At 37.4% G+C, this 25,452-nt stretch overlaps 1 protein-coding gene and 1 pseudogene across 1 annotated transcript in view; one reads left to right on the top strand and one right to left on the bottom strand.

Annotated features, from left to right (window-relative positions):
• PYROXD1 (pyridine nucleotide-disulphide oxidoreductase domain 1) overlaps window positions 1–25,452 on the top strand; it is a 35,012-nt gene that overhangs the window by 355 nt on the left and 9,205 nt on the right. Inside the window, exons 2-7 of the mRNA XM_017888614.1 lie at window positions 2,731–2,811; window positions 11,745–11,864; window positions 15,734–15,862; window positions 18,472–18,545; window positions 21,849–22,009; window positions 22,701–22,801. Coding sequence (XP_017744103.1) covers window positions 2,731–2,811; window positions 11,745–11,864; window positions 15,734–15,862; window positions 18,472–18,545; window positions 21,849–22,009; window positions 22,701–22,801 — 666 coding nt within the window. The remainder of the gene's footprint in view (window positions 1–2,730; window positions 2,812–11,744; window positions 11,865–15,733; window positions 15,863–18,471; window positions 18,546–21,848; window positions 22,010–22,700; window positions 22,802–25,452) is intronic.
• Window positions 13,668–14,007, bottom strand: LOC108539731 (transcription elongation factor B polypeptide 1 pseudogene; annotated as a pseudogene).

Genomic DNA, 25,452 nt, shown 5'->3' with positions numbered 1-25,452 from the left:
ATTTTAGAAACTGCTTGGTGGTCCTCATACGGCCTCACTAGCTTTCTCTCAGGCGCAGGGAGGAGTGGGAGGCAAATTATTGCCGAGAAACCAAAGCTGGCAGATCCGTGCTCAGATCCTTGTAATGTCAGAGCAGACATGAGGACTTCGTATTTAGACAAAAAATTCAGCCCTCGTTCTTTTTTTTTTTCTTTTTATTTGAGACGGAGTCTCACTCTGTCGCCCGACCTGGAGTGCAGTGGTGCGATCTTGGCTTAATGCAACCTTTGCCTCCCGGGTTCAAGCGATTCTTCTCTTATGTCAGCCTCGCAAGTAGCTGGGATTACAGGCGCCCGCCACCACGCCCGGCTAATGTTTGTATTTTTAGTAGAGAAGGGTTTTCACCATGTTGGCCAGGCTGTTCTCGAACTCCTGGGCTCAAGCAGTCTGCCTGCTTCCGCCTGCCAAAGTGCTGGGATTACAGGCCTGAGCCACAGCGCCGGGCCCTCAGCCCCCTTTGTTAATTGTCATAGGTGACTGAGTTTAGTTTCCAGATAGTTGCCGAGTCTTTAGTGCACCTTAACTAATTAATAAAGAATCCCATACGTAAGTTTTCTATACTTTGAACTCCCAAGATAGAAGATACTTTATTTCTAGTAATGTTTTGTAAAACAATCAGGAAGGGATTATGTGCATGTAGGGCATGCTTTCCTGTTGATACTGAATAGCCAGACCGTATATATTCATATACATGTGTGTATTCCAAAAAGTTCTAGGTTATTTTGTTGATATAAACATGAGCAATCGCTGAAGTCATAAGAAATAGTGCAAGAAACTGAAGTGTTTTCATTATTGGATGCGTATTTTTCATTTTTTCACTAAGTAAGCATATATGATGCAGGCACCGTATTTAAGGGCTGAGTGTTCAACTATAAACAGCATGGTATACCATACTAGGGACCCACAGCCTAGTGGAAGAGGCAATGTTGTATGTCTATGCAAGAGATATCAACGGTTATCTTAGGGGTGCCTGTGGAGTAGGTAGGGAGTGAATTAGGGAAGAGGAAATTTTTTTAATCGAAGGAGGTATTTTTAAAATCTCATTTTGAGAGAATGAGTGAAAGTTCAAGTATTCAAGAAAAAAAATGCCATCTCCAGTGGAAAAGGATGGATCATCAGCGAGCAGTAAAGCTTAAAGCATAGATCATAAGGAATCTTATAAATCATGCTAAGAACTTAAGAAGAATTTACAAGTAGTCAAATGTTTTTGAGCAGTGGAGTAACTTGATGATGTGAAAAGGTTTGAAAGATGATTAGTTACAATGTATTTGTGGCAGAGGCAGCTGGTTTATACGTGAAACTGGAGAGTCAATTTCAAGGTGATTTGAGTAGTATAAAGAAGTTTTGAGGACCTCATCTAGCAATGGAAACAAGGAGATAAATTACAGAATATACAAAGGAAAGAAAGATGGAGAGAGTAATAATATTGCCAAATATAGAAAGTTCAAATAGAATGAGACTAAGAAGAATCCCATGGGTGCTGGGCACCATAGCTCACACTTGTAATTTCAGAACTTTGGGAGGCCAAGTTGAGAGGATTGCATGAGGCCAGGAGTTCGAAGCCAGGCCGGGCAACATGGCAAGATCCCATCTCCATTAAAAAAAAGAAAAGAAATAATCCCTTGGATTTTAAGGATTCATAGATACCTCAAACATGCTGTTTTAGTGATATAGTAGGAATAGAAGCCACATTATTGAGGGTGGTGGTGTGGAGGAACCAGACTTTGAGATAAGAAAATGCTTTCAGGTACAGAGTGAAGAAAGAGGTTGTAGCTAAAGGAAAATAATGAAACATTAACAAGTTATACCTCTAAATTTTGTTGAAGCTATTGTTAAAATGGCTTTATCATCCCACAATATGTACTGAGTGGAAGAGGCAGAATAGGAGTGCCAAAGCACTTGGGGAAAGTCAGACCAATATTCTAAGTGTTTAATATTGAGGGTTTGCTTTGATTTCATCCCATTGAAGACAAATGAAATATTATTTTAAGATAAATATAAGTTGGTTTAACTATTAGAAAAATAGTTTATTCTCATCCTCTGCATTATAACTCTAAATTGGTATACAAAATAGTTGAAGTAAATAACGGATACTTCTTTTTTTCTTTCTTTTTTTTTTTTTGAGACGGAGAGTCTTACTGTGTCACCCAGGCTGGAGTGCAGTGGCGCGATCTCGGCTCACTGCAAGCTCCGCCTCCCGGGTTTACGCCATTCTCCTGCCTCAGCCTCCCCAGTAGCTGGGACTACAGGCGTCTGCCACCACGCCCAGCTAATTTTTTGTATTTTTTTAGTAGAGACGGAGTTTCACTGTGTTAGCCAGGATGGTCTCGATCTCCTGACCTCGTGATCCGCCCGCCTTGGCCTCCCAAAGTGCTGGGATTACAGGCGTGAGCCACCGTGCCCGGCCATAAAGGATACTTCTTTATATCACTTTTCTTGTTCAGCAGTTCTTTGTTAGTGTTTGCTGTAAATGTATTATTTTATCAGTATCAGAGTTTACCATTATTCACCATTGCCCCATAGATAAGAACATGACGGGGGATAATGGAGACCTTTAGATGAGGAGCAGTGGGTTTTTAATTTTCTAGATTAATTACATTATTAAAGTTGCATCATCCTCAACCCCAAACCATATATGCCAGTACTTAAAGTAATTTGTCCTAATTTTTTTTCTCTCTTTTTAAAAATAAGTTGGCTACTCACTTTCCATCAGAAGATATTCTCTTGGTAACAGCTTCTCCTGTTATTAAAGCAGTTACGAATTTCAAGCAGGTAAGAACCTTTGTATAACTTCTTAATATTAATTTGAAAAAATTGCAATTTAACTTGCATAGCGTTAGGGTAACTATTTTTTTCTTTCTTAAAAATGGACAAGTACAATTATATGCTGTACAACATGATGTTTTGATATATGTATACATTGTGGAATGGCTAAGTCAAGCTATTTAAAAATCTTTCCAATTTTGATGCCTTCTATTTCTTTCTCTTACCTAATTTAATTGCTCTAGCTAGGACTTTAGTACTGTGTTGAATAGAAGTGTTGAGAATGGACATCCTTGTGTTGTTCTTGATCTTGGAAAAGCTTTCAGCTTTTCACCATTCAATATAGTATTAACTATAGGCTTGTATATGACCATTTTTATGTTGAGGCACATTCCTTCTATACCTAGTTGTTGGGCTTTTATTATGAAAAGATGTTTAATTTTGTTGAATTTTTTTTTCTGTATCTGTAGAGATGGTCATGATTTTTGTCCTTTGTTCTGTTAATGTGGTATATCACATTTACTGATTTGCATATTTTGAGCCATGTTTGCATCCCTGAATAAATCCCCCTTGATTATAGTGAATTGATGACTTGTGTTTTATTGTTGTTGTTGTTTTGTTTTTTGTTTTTGTTTTTGTTTCTTTTTTGAGACGGAGTCTTGCTCTGTTGCCCAAGCTGGAGTCCAGTGGCGCCATCTTGGCTCATTGCAAGCTCTGCCTCCCGGGTTTACAACACTCTCCTGCTTCAGCCTCCTGAGCAGCTGGGACTACAGGCGACTACCACGATGCCCGGCTACTTTTTTGTATTTTTTAGCAGAGATGGGGTTTCACCATATTAGCCAGGATGGTCTCGATCTCCTGATCTCACGATCCACGCGCCTCAGCCTCCCAAAGTGCTGGGATTACAAGTGTGAGCCACCACACCTGGTGAATTGATTACTTTTAATATGCTGTTGAAATCAGTATGTTAGTATTTTGTTGAAGATTTTTGCATCTATGTGCATCAGGGATGTTGACCTATAATTTTTTTTCTTGTAGTATCCTTACCTGGCTTTTGTATTGGGTAATGCTAGCCTCATAAAATGAGTTTGGAAATTTTCCCTCCTCTTCAGTTTTTTGGAAGAGTTTCAGAAAGCTTGGTATTAGTTCTTTAAATTTTTGACAGAGTTCAGCAGTGAAGTCATCAGGTCCTGGGTTTTTCTTTGATGGAAGACTTTTTATTGCTAATTTAATCCCCTTACTTATTACTGATCTGTTCAGATTTTCTGTTTCTTTGTGGTTTAATCTTGGTAGGCTGTATATAGGTATGTATCCACTTCTAGGTTGTCCAATTTGTTGGAGTGTAATTATTCCTAATAGTCTCTTATGATCCTTTGTATTTCCGTTGTATCAGTTGTAAAGTGTCCTCTTTCATTTCTGATTTTATTTACTTGAGTCTTGTCTCTTTTTCAGTCTAGCTAAAGGTTTCTCCATTTTTTTGTATTTTCAAAATAACATCTTTTTGTTTTGTTGATCTTTTCTATTGTTTTCTAGTCTCTACTTCATTTGTTTCTGCTCTGCTCTTTGTTTCCTTCCTTTCCCTAATTTTGAGCTTAGTTTGTTCTTGGTTTTCTAGTTCCTTGAGATGTAACCTTAAGTTGTTTACTTGGTATCTTTCTTTTTTGATATAAGTGATTATTGCTATAAACTTTGCTCTTAGAACTGCTTTTGCTGAATCTTGTAAGTTTTGGTATGTTGTGTCTCCATTTTCATTAGTCTCAAGGTATTTTTAATTAAAAAAATTCTTTCTTGACCCACTGGTTCTTTAGGAGAGTGTTGTTTCATTTCTAAATATTTGTGAATTTTCGGAAATTTCTCCGGTTATTAATTTCTGGTTTTATATCATTGTGCTAGGGAAAAGGTGCTTGATATGATTTCATCCTTGTATTTCTTAAGACTTGTTTTGTGACCTATTGTGATTTATCGAACGTTCCATGTGCACTTGAAGAGGATGTGTACTCTGCTGCTAAGTGAAATATTCTGTATGTGTCTGTTAAATCTGTTAGTTCACATCCAGTGTTTTATTTCCAATAATCTTTTCATTGTTGAAAGTGGGGTACTGAAATCCCCTACTCTTTTATTTTTTGAGACAGAGTCTCACTCTGTCACCAAGGCTGGAGTGCAGTGGTGCGATCTTGGCTTACTGCAACCTCCATCTCCCAGATTCAAGTGATTCTGCTGCCTCAGTCTCCCGAGTTGCTGGGACTACAGGTGTGTGCCACCATGCCTAGCTAATTTTTTTTTGTATTTTTGGTAGAGATGGGATTTCACCATGTTGGCCAAGCTAGTCTTGAACTCCTGACCTCAAGTGATCCGCATGCCTTGGCCTCCGAAAGTGCTGGGATTACAGGTGTGAGCCACCGTGCCCAGCCACCCCTATTCTTTTTATACTGCAATCTGTGTCTCTCTTCAGATCAGTTAATATTTGCTTTATTATTTAGGTGCTCGGATGTTAGGTGCATATATATTTACAGTTGTTATATCTTCATAATGAATTGTTCTCTTTACCATTTTGTAATGACCTTTTTTGTTTCATTTTACAGTTTTTTACAAATGGCTATTTTATCTGATACAGTTACATCCACTCTCTTGTTTTCTCTTTGCGTGAAATATCTTTTTCCCTCCTTTCCCTTTTCCTGTGTGTCCTTACAGGTGAAGTAAATTTCTTGTAGGTAACATGTAGTTAGACCTTGTTTGTTTATTCATTCAACCACTGTTTCTTTCACTTGAGAATTAGTCCATTGATATTCAAGGTAATTGTTGATAGGTAAAGACTTACTGCTGCCTTTTTTTGTTAATTATTTTCTAGTTGTTTTGCAAATCTGTATTCCTTTTTTCTCTCTTCCTGTCTTCCTTCTAATTAAATTATTGGTATCCTACTTGAATACCTAATTACTAATTGGTATCCTTTCCGTTCAGTTTGAAGAGCTCCCTTTAGCATTTCTCTAGTGGTAGCTTCGATTCCTTAATCTTTTTGTATTTAGTGTATGTTTTTGCTTTGTGGTTATCATAAGGCTTATGTAAAACAATTATAACGGATTTTTTTTTTTTTGAGACGGAGTCTTGCTCTGTCGCCAGGGCTGGAGTGCAGTGGCCGGATCTCAGCTCACTGCAAGCTCAGCCTCCTGGGTTCACGTGATTCTCCTGCCTCAGCCTCCCGAGTAGCTGGGACTACAGGCACCTGCCACCTCTCCTGGCTAGTTTTTTTTTTGTATTTTTTAGTAGAGACGGGGTTTCACCGTGTTAGTCAGGATGGTCTCGATCTCCTGACCTCGTGATCCGCCCGTCTTGGCCTCCCAAAGTGCTAGAATTACAGGCTTGAGCTACCGCGCCTGGCTATAATGGATATTTTAAGCTGAAAACTACATAACTATGACCACATAAAGTAACTCTACACTTTTACTCTACTCCTCTGCCACATTTTATGTTTTTGATACCACAATTTACCTCATATTATATATCCCTTAAATTATTGAAGCTATTGTTATATTTATTAGTTTTGTCTTTATTTAATAGTTTTGTGTAAGCCAAACATGTAAGTGGCTTACACACCACCATTACAATTTTAGAGTATTCTCAGTTTGACTGTGTAGTTACTTTTACCAGTTAATTTTTATATTTTCACATGTTTTCATGTTACTAACTGGTGTCCTTTTCTTTCAGTTTGAAAAACTCCCTGTAGCATTTCTTGTAAGACAAGTCTGGTGGTGAAGAACCCCCTCAGCTTTTATTTGTCTGTGAAAGTCCTTATCTCACTTTCATTTCTGAAGGACAGCTTTGCCAAGTATTGTATTTTTAGTTGGCAGTTTTGTTTTTTGTTCCTTCAGCACTTTGAATCTATGATTTATGTTAGGCCTTTCTTGCATTGCCATAAAGAAATACCTGAGGCTGGGTGATTTATAAAGAATAGAGGTTTAATTGGCTCATAGTGCTACATGCTGTATGGGAAGCATGGTGCCAGGAATGTGCTCAGCTTCTGATAAAGCCTCAGGAAGTTTACAATCATGGTGGAAGGCGAAGAGAGTAGATGTATCCCATGGTGAGAGCAGGAGCAAAGGAGAGAGTGTGAGGGGAGGTGCCACACATGTATAAACAACCAGGTCTCGCAAAAACTCATCATCGCAAGGACAGCATCAAGCCGTGAGGAATCTGCTCCCATGATTTAGCCATCTCCCACCTCCAACAGTGGGGATTACATTTCAACATGAGATTTGGCAGGGACAGACGTCCAAATCGTGTTATTTTTTCATTTTGTCCTGGCCTGTAAGGTTTCTCCTGAGAAATCTGCTGTTAGCCTTTTGGAGACTCCCTTATTGTGATTTGCTTTTCTCTTTCTGCTGTAATGGCCCTCTCCTTGTTTTTGATTTTTGACAGTTTAATTATAATATGTCTTGGTGTAGCCTTATTTGGGTTGAATCTGATTACAGACTTTTGACCTTCTGGTTCCTGGATATTTATATCTTTCTCCAGATTCGGAAAGTTTTTTATTGTTATTTCTTTAAATACACTTTCTACTCCTTTGTCTCTCTCTTCTCCTTCTATAACTCCTGTAACTCAAAGATTTGCTTCTTTGATGCCATCCTTTAAATTCCATATTTTTACATTCTTTTCATTCTTTTTTCTTCTTCCCTTTTGACTGTATATTTTCAAATAATCTGTCTTTAGATTCACACATTTTTTCTTCTGTGTGATCAGTTCTCTTATTGACATAGTCTGTTGCATTTTTTTTGTTTGTTTCATCCGTTGCATTTTTCATTGCCAGAATTTCTGCTTTATTTTTGAATAACTTGTCTTTTTAAATTTTTTGTTTTGGTTGCTTATTGTTTTCCTGATTTAATTGAATTGTTTGTTTGTAACTTCTTGAAGTTCCTTCAGCTTCTTTAAACAATTATTTTGAATTATTTGTCAGGCAGTGGTTTTTTTTGTCTGTGTGCTTTTAGTGGCATGGCTTCTTGGTTTGTCATGTTTCTTTTTGCCATTTCTTTCTGTTCTTTTGGTGGCATGGCTTCTTGGTTTATCATGTTTCTTGTTGCCATATGTTGATGTTTGCACATTTGATGACACACTCACTGTTTTCACAAGTATGGGCTAGTTTTGCTGTGGAAAGACCTTCCCCTATGGGGAGGGCTGCTTGTTGGATAGGATGTAGCAGTACTGGCATCAGTGAGGGTCTATGCAGCTCTGTCAGCTGAGTTAATTGTTGAAGATTGCAGGGATCCTCAGCATCCAACTCTGGATGTCTGCAGTGGTAGTGAGGGTTGTTGGGGTTTTCAATGTCAGTGACTGCTAAGAGCCTCCCAATCACAAGGAAGTTGTGGCTTAGGGGATCCCAATTGGCACTGAGTCTGCCTTCAGGTTCAGTGGCAGCAGCACTGGTGTCTGATAAGTGGTACCTATTGGAACAGTGACAGAGCTGAGACCCAAAACACCAGCATACATGGAGGAACAAAAGCTCTGGGATCTGGGACAGTAATGACATTGTTGCCTAGAGGGCAAGTACCCATACTGCTGTATTGGCAATAGAATGTGCGGTGAGGATGCTTGTGAAGCAGCCAGGGAAACCAAGGATGGGAACACAGGTGTGCTGTGAAGCAGCCAGGGAAACCAGGAATGGGAACACAGGTGTGCTCAAAGTTGTAGCAGCTTCAGTGTCAGGGAAGGGCCTTGCTTTCAACTGTGGCTGAGCTAATGCCTGGATTTCAGACATGTGCAGTGAGGCTTGGTTGCAGGGCCCAAAGTGCACACTAGCTTACCATGATGATGGCTCTGGTGTCTGAGATGTAGGTGGGCCCAGTGCAGGCCGTAGACCCTGGGTCTGATATGTGGGATTGGGATTGGGACACCATGGGGTTGAGAGATGAAGTGACTCCTTTCCCAAAGCATCTTGACATTGGCCACTTCTTTGTGAAGACAGGCTGTGCCGCCATGTCTCCCTCTCTGGGGTTCCCTGGCAGGAATGGTTGTTGGATCGGTCACAGTAGCAAGGAATGCCAGTTTCCTCTGCAGTGCAGGCCACCATGGACCACAGTGCTCTCCACCATGTGACTGATACTGATGGCCTCCGCCTTTCTTTGCTCCTAGCCATTTCCTGGTTTCTCAGGTGTGCCAGGGTCATTATTGATTCTTCTTATGTGGCTATTCTCCATTTTCTTGCTCCACTGTGTTGCTGCAGATTGTTTAATGGGCCCTTGAGCCCTCTTTGGGCGATTTTGGCTTGTGAATAGTTGTCTATATTTGTTTTGTTTTGTTTTTTTTAATAGGGGAATGAAGGCTGGTATCTCCTACTTAGCCATCTTGATGACAATACCTCCATGCATTCTGGAGTGTTTTAATTGTATAAAATTACAAATACTCTTTTGACAGTCATTTGAAAAAACCTCAAGTTGAGAATTATTCACATAGAATACCAAAAGCTCCCAGAATTACACTGAATTTTAGTCTTCTATTCTTTTCTCAATTTTCCTTCCACTTAGAATTAGTTTTGAGAAAGTTTCCAATAAAATTTTCCAGGAAAGATACTCTGCAAATCTAAAATGGGTACAAATATACATGTAGATATTTATTATAAATATGGGTAGGGGTATGTGTATGTGTGTTTACAAATCAGAAAAGTACTTCCAAGCCAAGTTTATACTTACAGATAATTGGTGTTTCAGATATGTAATAAGCATCTCGGAATACTTTGTATTCCATTAATTTATATTCACATTATAATAGGAGTCTAAGAACAGTGGGGTCATAGTATAGAAAAGCCATCTCCGAACTTTTTTGATCCTGTAGCTCAACTGTTAAAATGTTTTGCCTTGACATCCCAATATATGTATACTAATAAATTATATGCATGAGCTATAGAACTACAATTATAAATGTTATAAAGCCTATGCAAAATAAAATTTATAAAATGGCGAAAAACATAGGTTCTATCTTTCTTCCCACCCTTCAGTGAAGACTACTATCATAGCCCTCCATTTAATACGATGTTTCTTGTAATATCCTGATAATGGAAAATATTTTTCTCATATTGTAAACCTGTAAGACCAAGGGTAGTTTAGTGGCATATACCATGTTGTCCCTTTATAACCTAAGCAGAGATACATATGATATCTTACTAGTTAGGTATAGCCAAAGAGTTATGGAGTTTGGGAGAAATAGAGGAAAAATTATAGCTATTAATCTTTAAAAGGTAAAAGTACATATTTAATGACAGGCTGAGACTGTATCCATAAGAGAAAGATGTGTAGCTGGGTCTCATAATTACCTTTCCAGAAGACCTAATTCAGTATCATAATCCAAGAGTTGTGAGACTTGAATTCAGTTTTTGCCAGTTTTGTAAGTTATGCACAATAGAAGGAAAAAACTTGGTTTCTAGGCCTCTTATTTACTAGTCGGGTAGCCTTGGAAGATCTCTGTAAGCTGCTTCTCCTGTAGTATTAATACTTTCCTTGCTTACTTCACAGGGTTGGGAGCTTAAATGTGCCAATAACAAATATACAAATATCAGCTATTCTGTGTACAGCAGTAGGAAATGGCATTATCTTTATGATTTATTGAGTACCTATGTTATATATTGCCAATGTACTAGGCACATAAGATACAGAGATTAAGGCCGGGCGCGGTGGCTCAAGCCTGTAATCCCAGCACTTTGGGAGGCCGAGACGGGCGGATCATGAGGTCAGGAGATCGAGACCATCCTGGCTAACACGGTGAAACCCCATCTCTACTAAAAAATACAAAAAACTAGCCGGGCGAGGTGGCGGGCGCCTGTAGTCCCAGCTACTCAGGAGGCTGAGGCAGGAAAATGGCGTGAACCCGGGAGGCGGAGCTTGCAGTGAGCTGAGATCCGGCCACTGCACTCCAGCCTGGGCGACAGAGCGAGACTCCATCTCAAAAAAAAAAAAAAAAAAAGATACAGAGATTAAAAGTGTAGAACATAACACCAAAAAGTCACTAGTGCTTATCCTGAGGGATTATGGATGAGATTTGGAGAGGGATAAAGAGAGACTTTAACATTTACTCTCTATTATGTATTGTTTGTTTAGTGTTACAAAGAACATGATTCATGACTTGTATAATTTTTAAAGGAGAAAAAAGATTACTACTAATAATTCACATTTATTAAGTGTTTACCATGCACCAAGTAGTCTTCTAAAGGTTTCAAATATATGATCCTTAAATAACCCTAGAAGTAGGTTCTTACATAATTTGTAAGACCATAGAGGGGTCGTGAGACCAAAAGGTTTGAGAACTGTCAAGCCATGCAGTAAGATTTCCATGCAGTTTTTAAGGAGCAGCTGAGGTTGAATATCAATCTGTAAGGCTGTGTGGTCTTTCTGCAGCAAACTGGGCTTAGGATTAGAGCAAGTAGATAGTTTATACGGTTGGGGGTTTTCAGTTTTAACAGTTTAGGATAAGAGAGCAAGGAAGTGAAGGATTTAGGGAAAAGGTGAAATGATTCACAACTGAACTTCAACTGGACAGAAAGGAAAGTGAGTCTACAAGAATACTGATGGTTTTATAGAACAGGAAGGAAGAGTGCAAAGACTAGATGACCATAAGGTCTGCTAGTAAATAGAGAGGGAAAGCTTGAAGGATAAGGAAATAAATAAGCTGTTTGACTAAACTGTAGAAATGGAAGTGGTGTTACCCCTCATTTTACAGGTCAGTTCTTATTATTAGCTGGGAAACAATGGCTAATAACACCTGACTTGCCAAGGAGCGGCCAAGCAAATATTTAAGTCCCTAAATGCTGAGTCCAGTCCTCTTTTCACTCTATATAGTGCAGTTGGCTAACTTTTTTGTTTTACAAACACAAAATAGTGTATAAAAGCAAAGTATTTTATTATTTAAGATTCTTGAAAGAAAATACTTTAAAATATACATTTTAATCTCTTTGATCTGTACAGATTTCTAAAGTATTGGAAGAATTTGATGTTGAAGAACAATCAAGTACCATGTTAGAAAAACGCTTTCCCAACATTAAGGTTATAGAATCTGGCGTAAAGCAACTGAAGAGTGAAGAACATGTAAGATCATTGTTTTCTTAATAACATTTTCCATTATTGAATCTTGATGAGGTTTTGCCTGCCTTCTTTTCACTCCAGCTCTACCACCACCACCATTTAAGTTTTTAATATATAAAGTTTAGTGACATGGATTTCCAGTATTATTATAAAAAATACAGTTTTTGTAAGTTTATTGGAATTATATAATTAGATTTGGGATTTTAGTCTTCACATTTCAAATTACATTATTGTTTATAAAGTGTCCACTGTGTTCTGGTTACTGCATTAGGTGCTGGGATGCAGTAGGGATAATACGAGGTGTCTGCTCCTAGGAACTGTCAGTGTCAAAGGGAATATGAACATGCGTACTATAATTATATTGACATATAAAAAACACGGTCACTGAAATACTGTCAAAGCTCTGATATCAGGGATTTAGGAAGACTTCACAGAGAGAGTAAAATGAGCTGGGTATTAACAGATGAGTGAAATTAAGAGTTCGCCAGGTGGAAAGGGGCATTCCAGGAAGAGGAGGTTGAATGTACAAAGACCCAAAGAAAGGAAAAGAAATATGAAGAATAGAGATGTCAAAGGGATTAGGGTATGGTTAAGTAAAGGAGATTGGCAATCAAGGCTAGAAGCTAAGTAAATAAGATCCTGAAGGGTTTTTAATGTCATCCTGTAAGAAGGTGAGTTTGTTTTATATTTGGGAGAAATTGTAAGGTGATTTTAAGAGCTGGGGCATCAATAATAAAATTGATTTTTTTTTTTTTCTAAGGAAGATGCATCTGATAGGAGTATTGAGAATGAACAAGTGACCAGTAGCCAACCGAATTAGAAGGTGGTTATGATAGTCAAATGTTATGTAAAGGGTCAGGAAATTATGTACAGGCTCACACCTATAATCCTGCACTTTGGGAGGCCAAGGCAGGTGGATGGCTTTAGCCTAGAAGTTCGACTCTAGCCTGGGCAACATAGCAAAAACCCATATCTACAAAAATACACAAAAAATTAATCAGGCATAGTGACGTGCACTTGTGGTCCCAGCTACTTGGGAGACCGAGGTGGGAAGATCACCTGAGCCTGGGAGTTCAAGGCTGCAGTTAGCTATGATTGTGCCACTGCACTCCAGCCTGGGCAACAGAGTGAGACTCTCTCAAAAAGAATAAACAATTTTTTAAAAAATTGATTTGAAAAATGATGTAAGGCCTGAACTGAGACAGGGACAATGTAGTTGTAAAAAATATCCAAGATTTGAGTGAGATTTCTACTATAAATTCAGTAGGACTCAGTAACCCTTTGCATGAGACTGAAGAAGGCAATCTGAGGAAAGGATGTTGTTAGATGATTTACAGTATCCTCAGATGAGCTTTAGGCAAGATAAGAAGTAGGTTTGTAGTTGTTTGTATAAGGCAGTTCTAATATATGAGGTCTGATTCATAAAATAGGGAGATATCCCTAAAGGAGATAAAACACATCCCACATTTGAAACACAAGTAATTTGAGAGAAAAAAGTAAAAGTACTGAATTTTATCAGGAAAAAATAAAAAATCTGAATCCCCAAACCAGTTAAGTTTCTAATACTTATAGTGGTATTGCATATTCCAAGTAATATCTTTGTCAATTTATTTTGTATTTGAGGTGGGCTCTCAAAATATGCTAAATGTATTGTGAGGGAATTTATGTGTTAGGGCATTTGAATGAATCAGGATGCCTCCCATTACCATTTGAAAAATATCTCACACGCAGTGCATGTCTGCCTTCTCTTATCCATTGTCCTTTACATTTTTGGTTTTTTTAACAGTTTATTATAATTTCTTTTATTTAACAATCTAAGAAGTTCACAGCCATCAGCAGTTCTAGTACTATATTTCAGGTGCAGTTGGGAGTTTGGGAACTCGGTGGCGCTGTTAGTGTAGCGAACTTTCTGTGTAAAATACATGCATACTTTTGATAGCACATGTGAAGGTCTCTCTCTACAGTTGACCTCATTGTTTTCTTTCTCAGCAAACTGACCTGGGCCACTCAACATGGCTTTTATGGCGTCTGATGTTAATGCATGTTCTCTTCTTACCGTAAATTCATGGCCATCAGATGATATCAGTTTCACATACTTGGCATCAGGGCCTTAACAGCCACCGTAGGTTTTCTCCTCTCCATCCATTTTTTTTTTTTTTTGCTAGAGACCGAGTCTTGCTCTGTCGCCCCGGCTGGAGTGCAGTGGCCCAATCTCGGCTCACTGCAAGCTCCGCCTCCCAGGTTCACGCCTTTCTCCTGCCTCAGCCTCCCGAGTAGCTGGGACTACCGACGCCCACCACCACGCCCAGCTAATTTTTTGTATTTTTAGTAAAGACGAGGTTTCACCGTGTTAGCCAAGATGGTCTGGATCTCCTGACCTCTTGATCCGCCCCGTCTCGGCCTCCCAAAGTGCTGGGATTACAGGTGTGAGCCACTGCGCCTGGCCTCTCTCCATCCATTTTGTTTTTATGAAATGCTACTGTGCTTCCCCAGGAACTTCAGTAGTTTCCTGATGAGGCGAGGATGCAGAGTGTGTCACTCACTTCCGTCTGGAGAAGTGTCCTTTACATATTTTAGTGAATTAGAGATAGTATGTTTTACTTTCACATCTCCTGGCAAAAATTTAGCAGTATGGAAAGAGTTTTGTGTTTGTGCTGTTTGTTTTACAGCAGCTAAATGCAAATTATTTTTTAAGTTTTGTCAGTGCCTATAATTAACTTTTGTTCTTGTCAGATAAAATTCTAATGAGATTATCTGAAAGAAGACTTGTATAAAATTTCTATATGGCTTATGCTTATGCTTATGCTGGATTACTGGTTTTATGTATTTGTTTTGCAACTGAAGAGTTAATTTGGGTTATAAATGTCTCATTGGGTATTAAGTGCTATGATACAATTTGCCAAGGTTTGTAAATCAAATAATTGGCACAAACATGAGCGCTTAAATCATTCAAACAAAGTTGAACATCTCTCATAGTAGCATGCATTTATGTTTAAATGTTTTCTAGAGGCTACTATTTATATGTAGTTTTTCTTTCAGTATTAAAAAACGAAAGCAATAGATCTCTGATACGTAGTTTTAGACCCATTTTGTTATTAAAATTAATATAAATTTAAAGCCAATACATGCTAGGATTAAAGATTATCGTGTTCTTTACTTATACTAAAGTATACCCCAAAGGCATTTTGTTTGCTAGTAAAGTCATTATTTTTGCTTAAGAATATAAATACTGCTTTTTTTTTATAGCACTTACTAGTCTTTTTAGATTAAGAAGATATACCGTAACTTCTTGCACCACTTACTGCGTTTCCGTACTCATAATAGATACGAAGGTATGATGTGATTAGAATTACTAGGTCGTCTTACAGAAACTTCCCTTGACATCAGAAATCTTCATTAAGGCCTGTCACGGGTATAATGAGAATGCTTTTTTTTTTTGTAGAGACGGGGTTTCACTGTGTTAGCCAGGATGGTCTCGATCTCCTGACCTTGTGAGAATGCTTAATTAAAAAATTTCTTGAAGTTTTGTTTTTAATCTGGGGTCAACATACCTTTTCAACCAACATGAGATTCCCTGAAGTTTAATGTAAAACTTTACGTGAATGTACCTTTTTATTCCAGAGGAGAAAGACCGGTTTTCATAAGATCTCAGAATGGTTCATGAGCTTAAAATGATTAAGAATAACTGGATTAGTGCAGGTATTCTCATGCTTAGTTTTGTAATTGCTGTAACAAAGAACTGAGTGCCACCAAGAGGCAACCTTAATGTATTATGTTTTGCTTTTGCCTTATTGAATTTTTAATTTAAAGTGAAATTGTATCCATGTTGGTTATGTGTCCCCCTTTTCTTTCATTGTTTGGTGTATTTACAGTGCATTTTAACAGAAGACGGCAATCAGCATGTATATAAGAAACTCTGTCTGTGTGCTGGAGCTAAACCAAAGTTGATATGTGAAGGAAATCCTTACGTATTAGGAATCCGTGATACAGACAGTGCTCAGGTAACATTTTAAGGTTGGATCATGGGAAGGAAAATAAAAGACTTTTCTACATTTGAATTAAAGTGTTCCACTTATGATTCCTAAACTACAATGGCAGAAGGGAATTTTGTTTCATGACCAATAAACCACAGAGTGGTTATGTTTTATTCCCACCAATTTTTCTTTTTTTTTTTTTGAGACGAATCTCCCTCTGTCACCCAGGCTGGAGCACAGTGGCGTGATCTCAGCTCACTGCACGCTCTGCCTCCTGGGTTCACACCATTTTCCTGCCTCAGCCTCCTGAGTAGCTGCCATTACAGGCGCCTGCCACCACACTCGGCTAATATTTTTCTGTATTTTTAGTAGAGACGGGGTTTCACTATGTTAGCCAAGATGGTCTCGATCTCCTGACCTCGTGATCCACTTGCCTCAGCCTCCCAAAGTGCTGGGATTACAGGCATTAGCCACTGCGCCCGGCCTATTCCTGCCAGTTTATTTATTTTTAGTTGATACTATGTTTTTAAGTTCATGCTGATATGTTATCAGCAAGAGATAACCCAGATGTAATGACTCCGCTGAATATTAACAACTTGCATTACACACACATTCATTACTCTACTTTAGGAATATGTGATTTGCAGCCTAAATAATATAACTCATACATACCACATTTGAAACACAAGTTTTTTCCGAAAAGGTAAAAGCAATTCAAAAATTATGCATCTTATTCTCTAGCAAAAAATATTCAAAATATCTTTGTGGTACAAAATCATGGTAGAATCATAGAACAGAAAAAGTCACTTGGCTTACTGTTTTGCCCTAGATAAACTATCCCAGTAAGGTGAAACATCTGTATTTGGAGCATTATACAACTTCCTTTTGGTAATTTAATTCAGGGCTTATTAACACTTATTGCCGAGAAGCTCTTCCTGGTTTCACAATACTATGTCTAACCTCAAGTTTGTTGTTCTGTCTCATGACATGATGATTTTCATGAATTTATATTCTGAAAAATTAATAAGATTTTCTTTCAGCCTATTCTTCTCTTAATTAAATAATTAGGAATTGAGAGAAAATTTAAAGGAACTTGATTATCTTCTTGTAAGCAATTTAAGTTCATATTATCAGAGACTGAGCTCATAACTGTTTCAGCTAGGTCTGCTACATACATGAACTCATTGAATCCTTGTGATAATCCTGTGTGACGATTATTACTCCCACTTTACAAATAGGAAACTGAGAGATTAATTATGTGTCTGTACTAATTTAGCTATTAAGTTTATCAGATACACAATTTAAACTTGTGCTTTTCACTTCTAGGTCCAGTGCTCTTACAGGTCTTTCTTAAATTGCAATATCCTCAATGAAAGACAAACTAAAATAAACTTCAGTGGTTTTTTTTCTTGGAGAATTTCAAAGATATCAGCTTCAGTGAATAGTATAAGTTTGGAGATAAACTTAATAGAAACTTAGTAGGAGGGAGAATTTTTCTGTTCAGATGTCATTTTGAAGCAATAAGACTATTCTATACTTTCCAAAGTGCCCAAAGAATTACCACTGATAATTCCACTGGTAAATACCAGTGGTAATTCCAGTGGTAAAATACCACTGGTAAGCTCATTGTGGTCTTTTTTTCTGGAGAGTGGAGGCATCAATTTATCTGTCTTAGAATGTTAATAACATTTTTTGATATTATTGTGCACCTGCTACTCCTACCAGCTTTGTCTGTATCATCTCACGTAATCTTTACAGAAGCATCAGGATATATAGTCACTTATCATTTCTATTTATTTGGTTGTGTTTTTTTTTTTTTTTTTTTTGAGACAGAGCCTTGCTCTGTCACCCAAGCTGGGGTGCAGTGGCGCGATCTCGGCTCACCGCAAGCTCTACCTCCTGGGTTCACACCGTTTTCCTGCCTCAGCCTCCTGAGTAGCTGGGACTACAGGCACCCGCCACCACGCCCAGCTAATTTCTTTTTGTATTTTTAGTGGAGACAGGGTTTCACGGTGTTAGCCGGGAAGGTCTCAATATCCTGACCTTGTGATCCGCCCGCCTCAGCCTCCCAAAGTGCTGGGATTACAGGCCTGAGCCACCGCGCCCGGCTATCATTTCCATTTATAGTTGAAGGACCTGAGGTGCAGATAGGGTAAGCAACTTGCAAAGTCATTCAGTTAGTAATTGCTAGAGCCAGTGCTTCCAGAGTCTGCTCTTAACCGCTGTGCTGCTGAGCTTCTCATTCCTAGAAGTTTTGAGTGTTGAGTAACTCTGGGGAAACTGAGAGTCTAGGCAAAAAGAAAGAATAATTGATTTGGTCAAATAGTTGGGAATGTGGTAAGTTAATAGTGCCTCCTGCTGAAATTCTGAAGTACTGTAAATGTAATGACCTAAAAGGAAAGGAAAATCAGGAGAGGCATTGATATAAAAGCAGCTTGGGATAAAGTAGAAAAGGGAACTTTTGTAATATTAATTGAGAAGGATGTACCCTGATAGAGTGGGAAAGTGAGATTCATTTTTTTCTTTACAAATTCAATAAAATATTTACATTTTTCGAATATTATCATTGAAGCCTCTTATTTCAGATACTGCCCACTATTACAAAATACTGCCTCATTATTTTCTTTTTAACATAGGAATTTCAGAAACAGCTTACTAAAGCTAAAAGAATAATGATCATAGGGAACGGTGGTATTGCACTTGAGTTAGTGTAAGTATATATTTTTAAATATAACGTATTTAAATTGTTTAAAATAATTTGTTTTAAATTTAAAGGGAGTGTGTTGGCAGACTGGAAAATGTTTTTTATTCTGAAAATCAAAGATAAATATAATTTTCATAGATTTTCAAGGGAAAAAATTCCATCCTTTTTTTTTTTTAGCTTTTGTGGACTCATCCATAATTGTAGAAATTTTAGTTATAAAATATATATGTTAGAATGTTTAGGTCTCAGGTGGTTGGCCAAATTGGCCCCTCAATGTGTTTTATAATATATTCTATGTTTAAATAAGAAAGAGGACGCCTTTTGAGATTTTAGTGATAAACCTCACCACTGTTTTTTTTTTTTTTTTTTTTTTTTTTTTTTTTTTGTTGAGACAGATCTCCGCTCTGCGCAGCAGGCTGGAGTGCAGTGGCCGGATCTCAGCTCCGCCTCCCGGGTTTACGCCATTCTCCTGCCTCAGCCTCCCGAGTAGCTGGGACTACAGGCGCTCGCCACCACGCCCGGCTAGTTTTTTTTTTTGTATTTTTTTAGTAGAGACGGGGTTTCACTGTGTTAGCCAGGATGGTCTCGATCTCCTGACCTCGTGATCCGCCCGTCTCGGCCTCCCAAAGTGCTGGGATTACAGGCTTGAGCCACCGCGCCCGGCCCCCTCACCACCTTTTATTGCTTATATGATAAATCCTGCTTCACTCATTTATGTTACCTGTCTGGCCAGTGTAACCCAAAATATTTGTGACTCCTGTTTTAGGATATGTGGTTCTTCCAGCTCTTGGTTTTTGGTGGCTTAGGAAGTATGAACACGTTAATTAATATGAAATATTTTCATCTTAAGATGACATTACAAGTTCAAAAACCATTGAGAAATATCCCGCTGTGGCCTGCAGAAGACTGATTCACTTCATGATTTTATCCTCTAGCAGATGATTGACATGACATAGTCTGGATCTTTTTCAGGCCGTAAAGTTGGATCAGACCACAAAGAGGACAAATTTGAATCAAAATAAGGACTCTTCCAAAGCCGTATCTCTACTCACTTGCATTCAATCCAACTCTCAGACTAGGTTTTTGCCCCTCTTTTAGAGGATGATCTGACCCAGTGGAAGCCTGTAGGAGTTCTTAAATTGTCTGAGTACTATGGGTAGCAGTCATTATTGTTGTTATGAAGTTTGTGGTATTGTATGTAGAAATACAGAGAAAGGGTCAAAACCAAAATGTGGGCCAAGAGGGAAGAGGTATAGATTTATTGTAAATGGTGTTTCAAATCCGTGTGTGTAATATATACATGACAGATTTTCTCCATCAGCTATCACCAAAGTATCACTATTATTGTAACTGTCATTATTTACATTTAAAATTTTATGTTCAAAATGTTCAGAGTCTTACATTTAATCCGATTCATCATTTTCTTTAAGTTGGAGATTGAAGACAGTATAATAGGATAAAACTTATAATTTTGTATTTAGTAAGCTCTTCTTTGATAATTAAAAATGGACCCACATAATGTTATTCTCTGACTTTAAGTCTGCTGAATGATTAGGTCTTTGTCTGTCATGAAACTTGGCATACTCCTACCTTTTCTACACTGTGTTTCAGTGAAAGTAATACTCATGTTCTTCATTATACATTTTTTTCAGTTATTATCTGTTTTCTTTTTTCTAAGTGTAAGTTAATCCTTTACTTTTCAAACAGATACTGTTTTCATAACTTCACAAAACTGTAATACCTCATTGTCTGTTTTGTAGAGTCATTTTAAAAATGAAAGCATATTTCCCCTCTGTGTGATGATAATCGTCAAACTTGTGCATCTTGCATAGTTCAAGTTAGGAAAAGAGGATTAGAAGGTGTCTTCGGAGGTAGAGCAAGTACTGAAGTTTCTTGTGGTTGCTTGTAATAACTTCGTCTGCTAGTCAGTCATCAGTATGTTAAACTGCACTGATAGGTGTTATATTGTAATATTACTTTAAATTTTAAAATGGTAATATAAATTCCCAGTTTATCAAAAAGAAAGCATTACATGATAATTGTATGTCTGTATGTAAATTGAAATACAAACTTTTTTTACCAAATGTGTGTGTGTTCCACTTTTCACTGGTCAGTAATGCTATATGACAGAGTAACATAAAATTGAATGTTCACCCACTAATCTGAAATTTGGTGATTAAATGTTTACTGACATAGGAGAGCTGGAAAAGTAAAGACTTATTAGATGAAGCAAGAAGCTCCTTATCACCATATGTTGAAAAGTGTGAATATCAAGTGACCTGGATTCAGATGTACTAAACCTTTTGTCTGTAATCTGTTTATTGGTTAGTTTTGAAAAGTTGTATAACCTAACTATGTTATATCAGTCTGCGAAATAAAGATGGCAATACTTTGTACAATAAAGAAATGTGAAAAATTAATACCTTAACTTTTTAATTACAGTATTTTATTAGTATTGCAAGTTTAGATAAAATCCTATTATAGTTAGGATGGCCAATATGTCTTATTTGACTGGGATTGTCTCCATTTCCACCAGTTGTACCAAAAATGATTATTAGTAGCAGATAGTATCCCAAGTTAGATGATAAATTATATGATCTCCTTAATTATAATGGACTTCAGGGACTTTGTGAAACGAATATTGTTAGGAAAACCACTTCTCAGTATCTAAACTTAGAATAAAATATCACATGCCCATTACCTTACATTAGTGGTAAATAGTAATAGAAGGTGGCTTATATATACCATGTCCATTCTTTCCTTCCTCTAGGATCCTTGATCTTGATCCTTAAGATTTTTAGCTTATAACTCTGATTCTCTCCATTTTCTATCTCCTTCCACAGTGTGCTTTGAAGATACAAAAAGTCGTTAGCAAATAAGTGACTGATTCTCAATATTATAGCTATGTACCATCCATGCATTACTGATTACACTATAACCAGCGTTTTTAAAAAGCACTGCTTACCCCTGGGGGCCATTCATATAATAAGTGTGTTGTAGAAATTGAACATTTTCTAGTGATGTACATTGTAATGAAATTACATGTATTTGTCACTTAATACATATTCATATTCAGTACATGTATTTGTCACTTAAAGGTTCTTTCTGTAAACAGCTTTAGTTTCTTTTACTATTCTATTTTTCTTAGTATCTTTAAAGAACGTTAATATTCCTCTTTATAATCAGTTTTCCCAGTTTACCTTAAAATGTGTTCCCTGCTTTTGCTTCAGGAGATCATTATTTGCAAATGCAAAGATTTCTTACTTAGACTTTTGAAATTACTCTTAGTAACTTCAATATTGTTTTTAGGTATGAAATTGAAGGCTGTGAAGTGATTTGGGCCATTAAAGATAAAGCTATAGGGAATACTTTCTTCGATGCAGGAGCAGCTGAATTCTTGACTTCAAAGCTCCTTGCTGAAAAACCAGCGGCTAAAATTGCACAGAAAAGAACCAGATATACAACTGAAGGTAAGCGTAGCACCTAGCTCGTTAATTCTCATACAAAACTTTGTTTTAACCATATAGAAAAGGGCTACAAGAAAATTTAATAAAACAAATTTTGGAAATAGTAATGTGGGTATTTATGTATCTTTACATGAAGTTTTCAGATTTTCTATTATATATATTTTATATATGTATGTATTTTATATGTACAATTAAGAAATTTAAAATGAATTGAATAACTCAGTCCATCTGCATCTTTGCAAAGAGATGCTACATTTGGGCAACACCTAAAGAAGTTTTGTAAAAAATGCAATGATAATATAAACATATTTTTTAAGTTTGATGGCCTTAAAAAATTTTTAGATTATAAAATTAAACGAGTTTTGTACATTTTGGAGGTGCTAAAAGTTGACAAAATTACAAAAATTTGAAGGCTAATTTTCTTACCCTTCAGATTAGCCAGTGTAACATCCAAAATGTAAGTTGAGTATGTTTATATACAACTTACACAATTGAAAGAGTATCCATTTTGTAACTCTCCATCAGAAAAATATTAAAATAATGACTAAAATGATTAATAGAGATAACATAGTTTAGTCATGCTGTAATGTATGTATATATAGGAATCATTACATTGCCTAAATGAAAAACTTCAGAACACTTAACATATTTCTCTACCTGGTAATTTTTATATTATTTAATTTCATCTCTTTAGGAAGGAAAAAGGAAGCTAGAAGCAAATCGAAAGCAGATAATGTAGGCAGTGCGTTGGGACCAGATTGGCATGAAGGCTTGAATCTTAAAGGAACAAAAGAGGTATCTTTTCATATACTGACTGGACATGTCAAAATGTAATTTTAAATTCTTGAACCATTTATTAAAGACTGGTTATAGATATATAGTCAATGAACTGCTAAGTCACTTTACTCAAAATCAATAGTGTTAGGAAGAGACTTCCAATCCAGTTGGTCCATTTGGCCACCAAAGAAAAGTGAATGTCAAAGCATCTAAGACTGGCTCTCAGCCTACGTTTTAACTCTTGAGGTGTGATACTGTAATATATATACAGTCATTCCTTGGAGTATTGCAGGTTCAGTCCCAGACCATCACAGGAAATAAAATATCACAATAAAGTGAGCCACATGAATTTTTCAGTTTCCCAGTCCATACAAAAGTTAGATTTATAACGTACTACAGTCTATTAAATGTGCATTAGCATTATGTCTAAAAAATAATGCACATACCTTAATTTAAAGATGCTTTATTAATATGCTAGCAGTCATCTGAGCTCAGCAAATCATAATCTTTTTCTTGGTGGAAAGTTTTGCCTCAGTATTGGTGGCTGATGACTGATCAGGGTGGTGCTTGCTGAAGGTTTGGGTGGCTGTGGCAATTTCTTAAAATAACAAGGAAGTTTGCCCCATCAATTGACTCTTCCTCTCATGAAACATTTCTCTGTAGCATGTGAAGCTGTTTTATAGCATTTTGCCCAGAGTAGAAGTTCTTTCAAAAGTCAATTCTCTCAAACTCTGCTACTGCTTTGCCAACTAAGTGTATGTAATACTTTAAATCCTTTATCATTTCAACAAATACTCATAGCATCTTTACCAGAAGTAAACTCCATCTCAGATAACTACGTTCTTTGCTTGTCCATGAGACACAACTCCTTATCTTTTCAAATTTTACCGTGAGATTGCAGCAATGTAGTCTCATTTTCAGGATTCACTTCTAATTATAGTTCTTTTGTTATTTCTACCACATCTGCCTTTCTCCATTGAAATCTTGAACCCCTCAAAGTCATCCATGAAGACTGGAATAAACTTTTTCAAGCTCTCGTTAATGTTGATATTTTGACTTCCTCCCTTGAATCATGAATGTTGTTAATAATATCTAGAATGGTGAATTCTTTCCAGAAGGTTTTCAATTTACTTTTCCCAGGTCCATCAGATGTATCACCATCTGTGGCAGCTATAGCCTTATGAAATGCATTTCTTTAATAAGACTTGAAAGTAAGAATTACTCCTGGATCTGTGGGCCGCAGACTGGATATTGTATTAGCAGGCATGAAAACAACATTCATCTCTTTGTGCATCTCTGTCTGAGTTCTTGGGTGACCAAGTGCCTTGTCAATGAGTGTAATATTTTGAAAGGAATCTTTTTTTTTCTGAGCAGTAGGTCTCAACAGTGGGCTTCAAATATTCAATTAACCATGTAAACAGATGTGCTGTGTATTACTTCATTCTCACAGTACTATAAAGAAATACCTGAGAGTGGTAATATTTATAAAGAAAAGAGGTTTAATTGGCTCATGGTCCCACGGGCTGTACAGGAAGCATGACTGGGGAGGCCTCAGGAAACTTTCAATCATGGGGAAAGGGGAATTAGGCACATCTTACATGGCCAGAGCAGGAGGAAGAGAGAGAAAGGGGCTGGTGCTGCACACCTTTAAACAACCAGATCTCATGAGAACTCTATCATGAAAACCATTAAGGATGGTGCTAAACTATTAGAAACTGTCCCCATGATCCAGTCACCTCCCACCAAACTGTACCTCCAACATTAGGGATTACAATTTGATAGGAGATTTGGGCGGAGAACCAGACCCAAACCATATCATGCTGTCATCCAGGCTTTGTTGTTCCATTTATAGAGGACAGGCAGGGTAGATGTAGTATAGTTCTTAAGGGCCCTAGAACTTTCACAATGGTAAATGGGCATTGGCTTCAACTTCAAGTCACCAGTTATGTTATCCCCTAACAGGAGAGTCTGCCTGTCCTTTGAAGCCAGGCATTGACTTCTCCATAGCTGTGAAGGTCCTGGATGGCATCTTTTTCCACTAGAAGGCTGTTTCATGTACACTGAAAATCTGTTGTTAAGTATAGCCACATTAATCAGTTATCAATTGTATTTTTTTGTTATAGAGATGCTTCTTTCCTTAAACCTCATGAACCAACCTCTCCTAGCTTCAACCTTTTCTTCGGCAGCTTCCTCAAGTCTCAGTCTTTACAGAATTGAAAACAGTTAGGGGCTTACTCTGAGTTAGGCTTTGAGCTAAGGGAATGTTGTGGCTAGTTTAATCTCTGCACACCACTAAAACTTTCTCCGTATCAGCAAGAAGACTGTTTCACTTTCTCCTCATTCATGTGTTCACTGGGTTACCACTTTAGATTTACTTCAAGAATGTTTCCTTTGCATTCACAATTTGGCCAACTGTTCAGTGCAAGAGGCCTGGCTTTCCACGTGCCTTCCTCAATAAACCTAATAATCATTGCTAGCTTTTGATTTAAAGTGAGAGATGTGTGATCCTTCCTTTCACTTGAACGCTTAGAGGCCACTACAGAGTAACTGATTGCCCTGATTTCAATATTATTGTGTCTCTGGGAATAAGGAGGCCCAAGGAGAGTGAGAGACATAGGACAACAGTTGGTTGATGGAGCAGTCAGAACACAGAACATTTATCGATTAAG

This window comes from Rhinopithecus bieti, unplaced genomic scaffold (assembly GCF_001698545.2).
Source record: "Rhinopithecus bieti isolate Rb0 unplaced genomic scaffold, ASM169854v2 scaffold_15769, whole genome shotgun sequence".
Classification (NCBI taxonomy): domain Eukaryota; kingdom Metazoa; phylum Chordata; class Mammalia; order Primates; family Cercopithecidae; genus Rhinopithecus; species Rhinopithecus bieti.
Note: the sequence above shows the minus strand (reverse complement) of the source record. Positions and strands in the feature narration are given on the sequence as shown.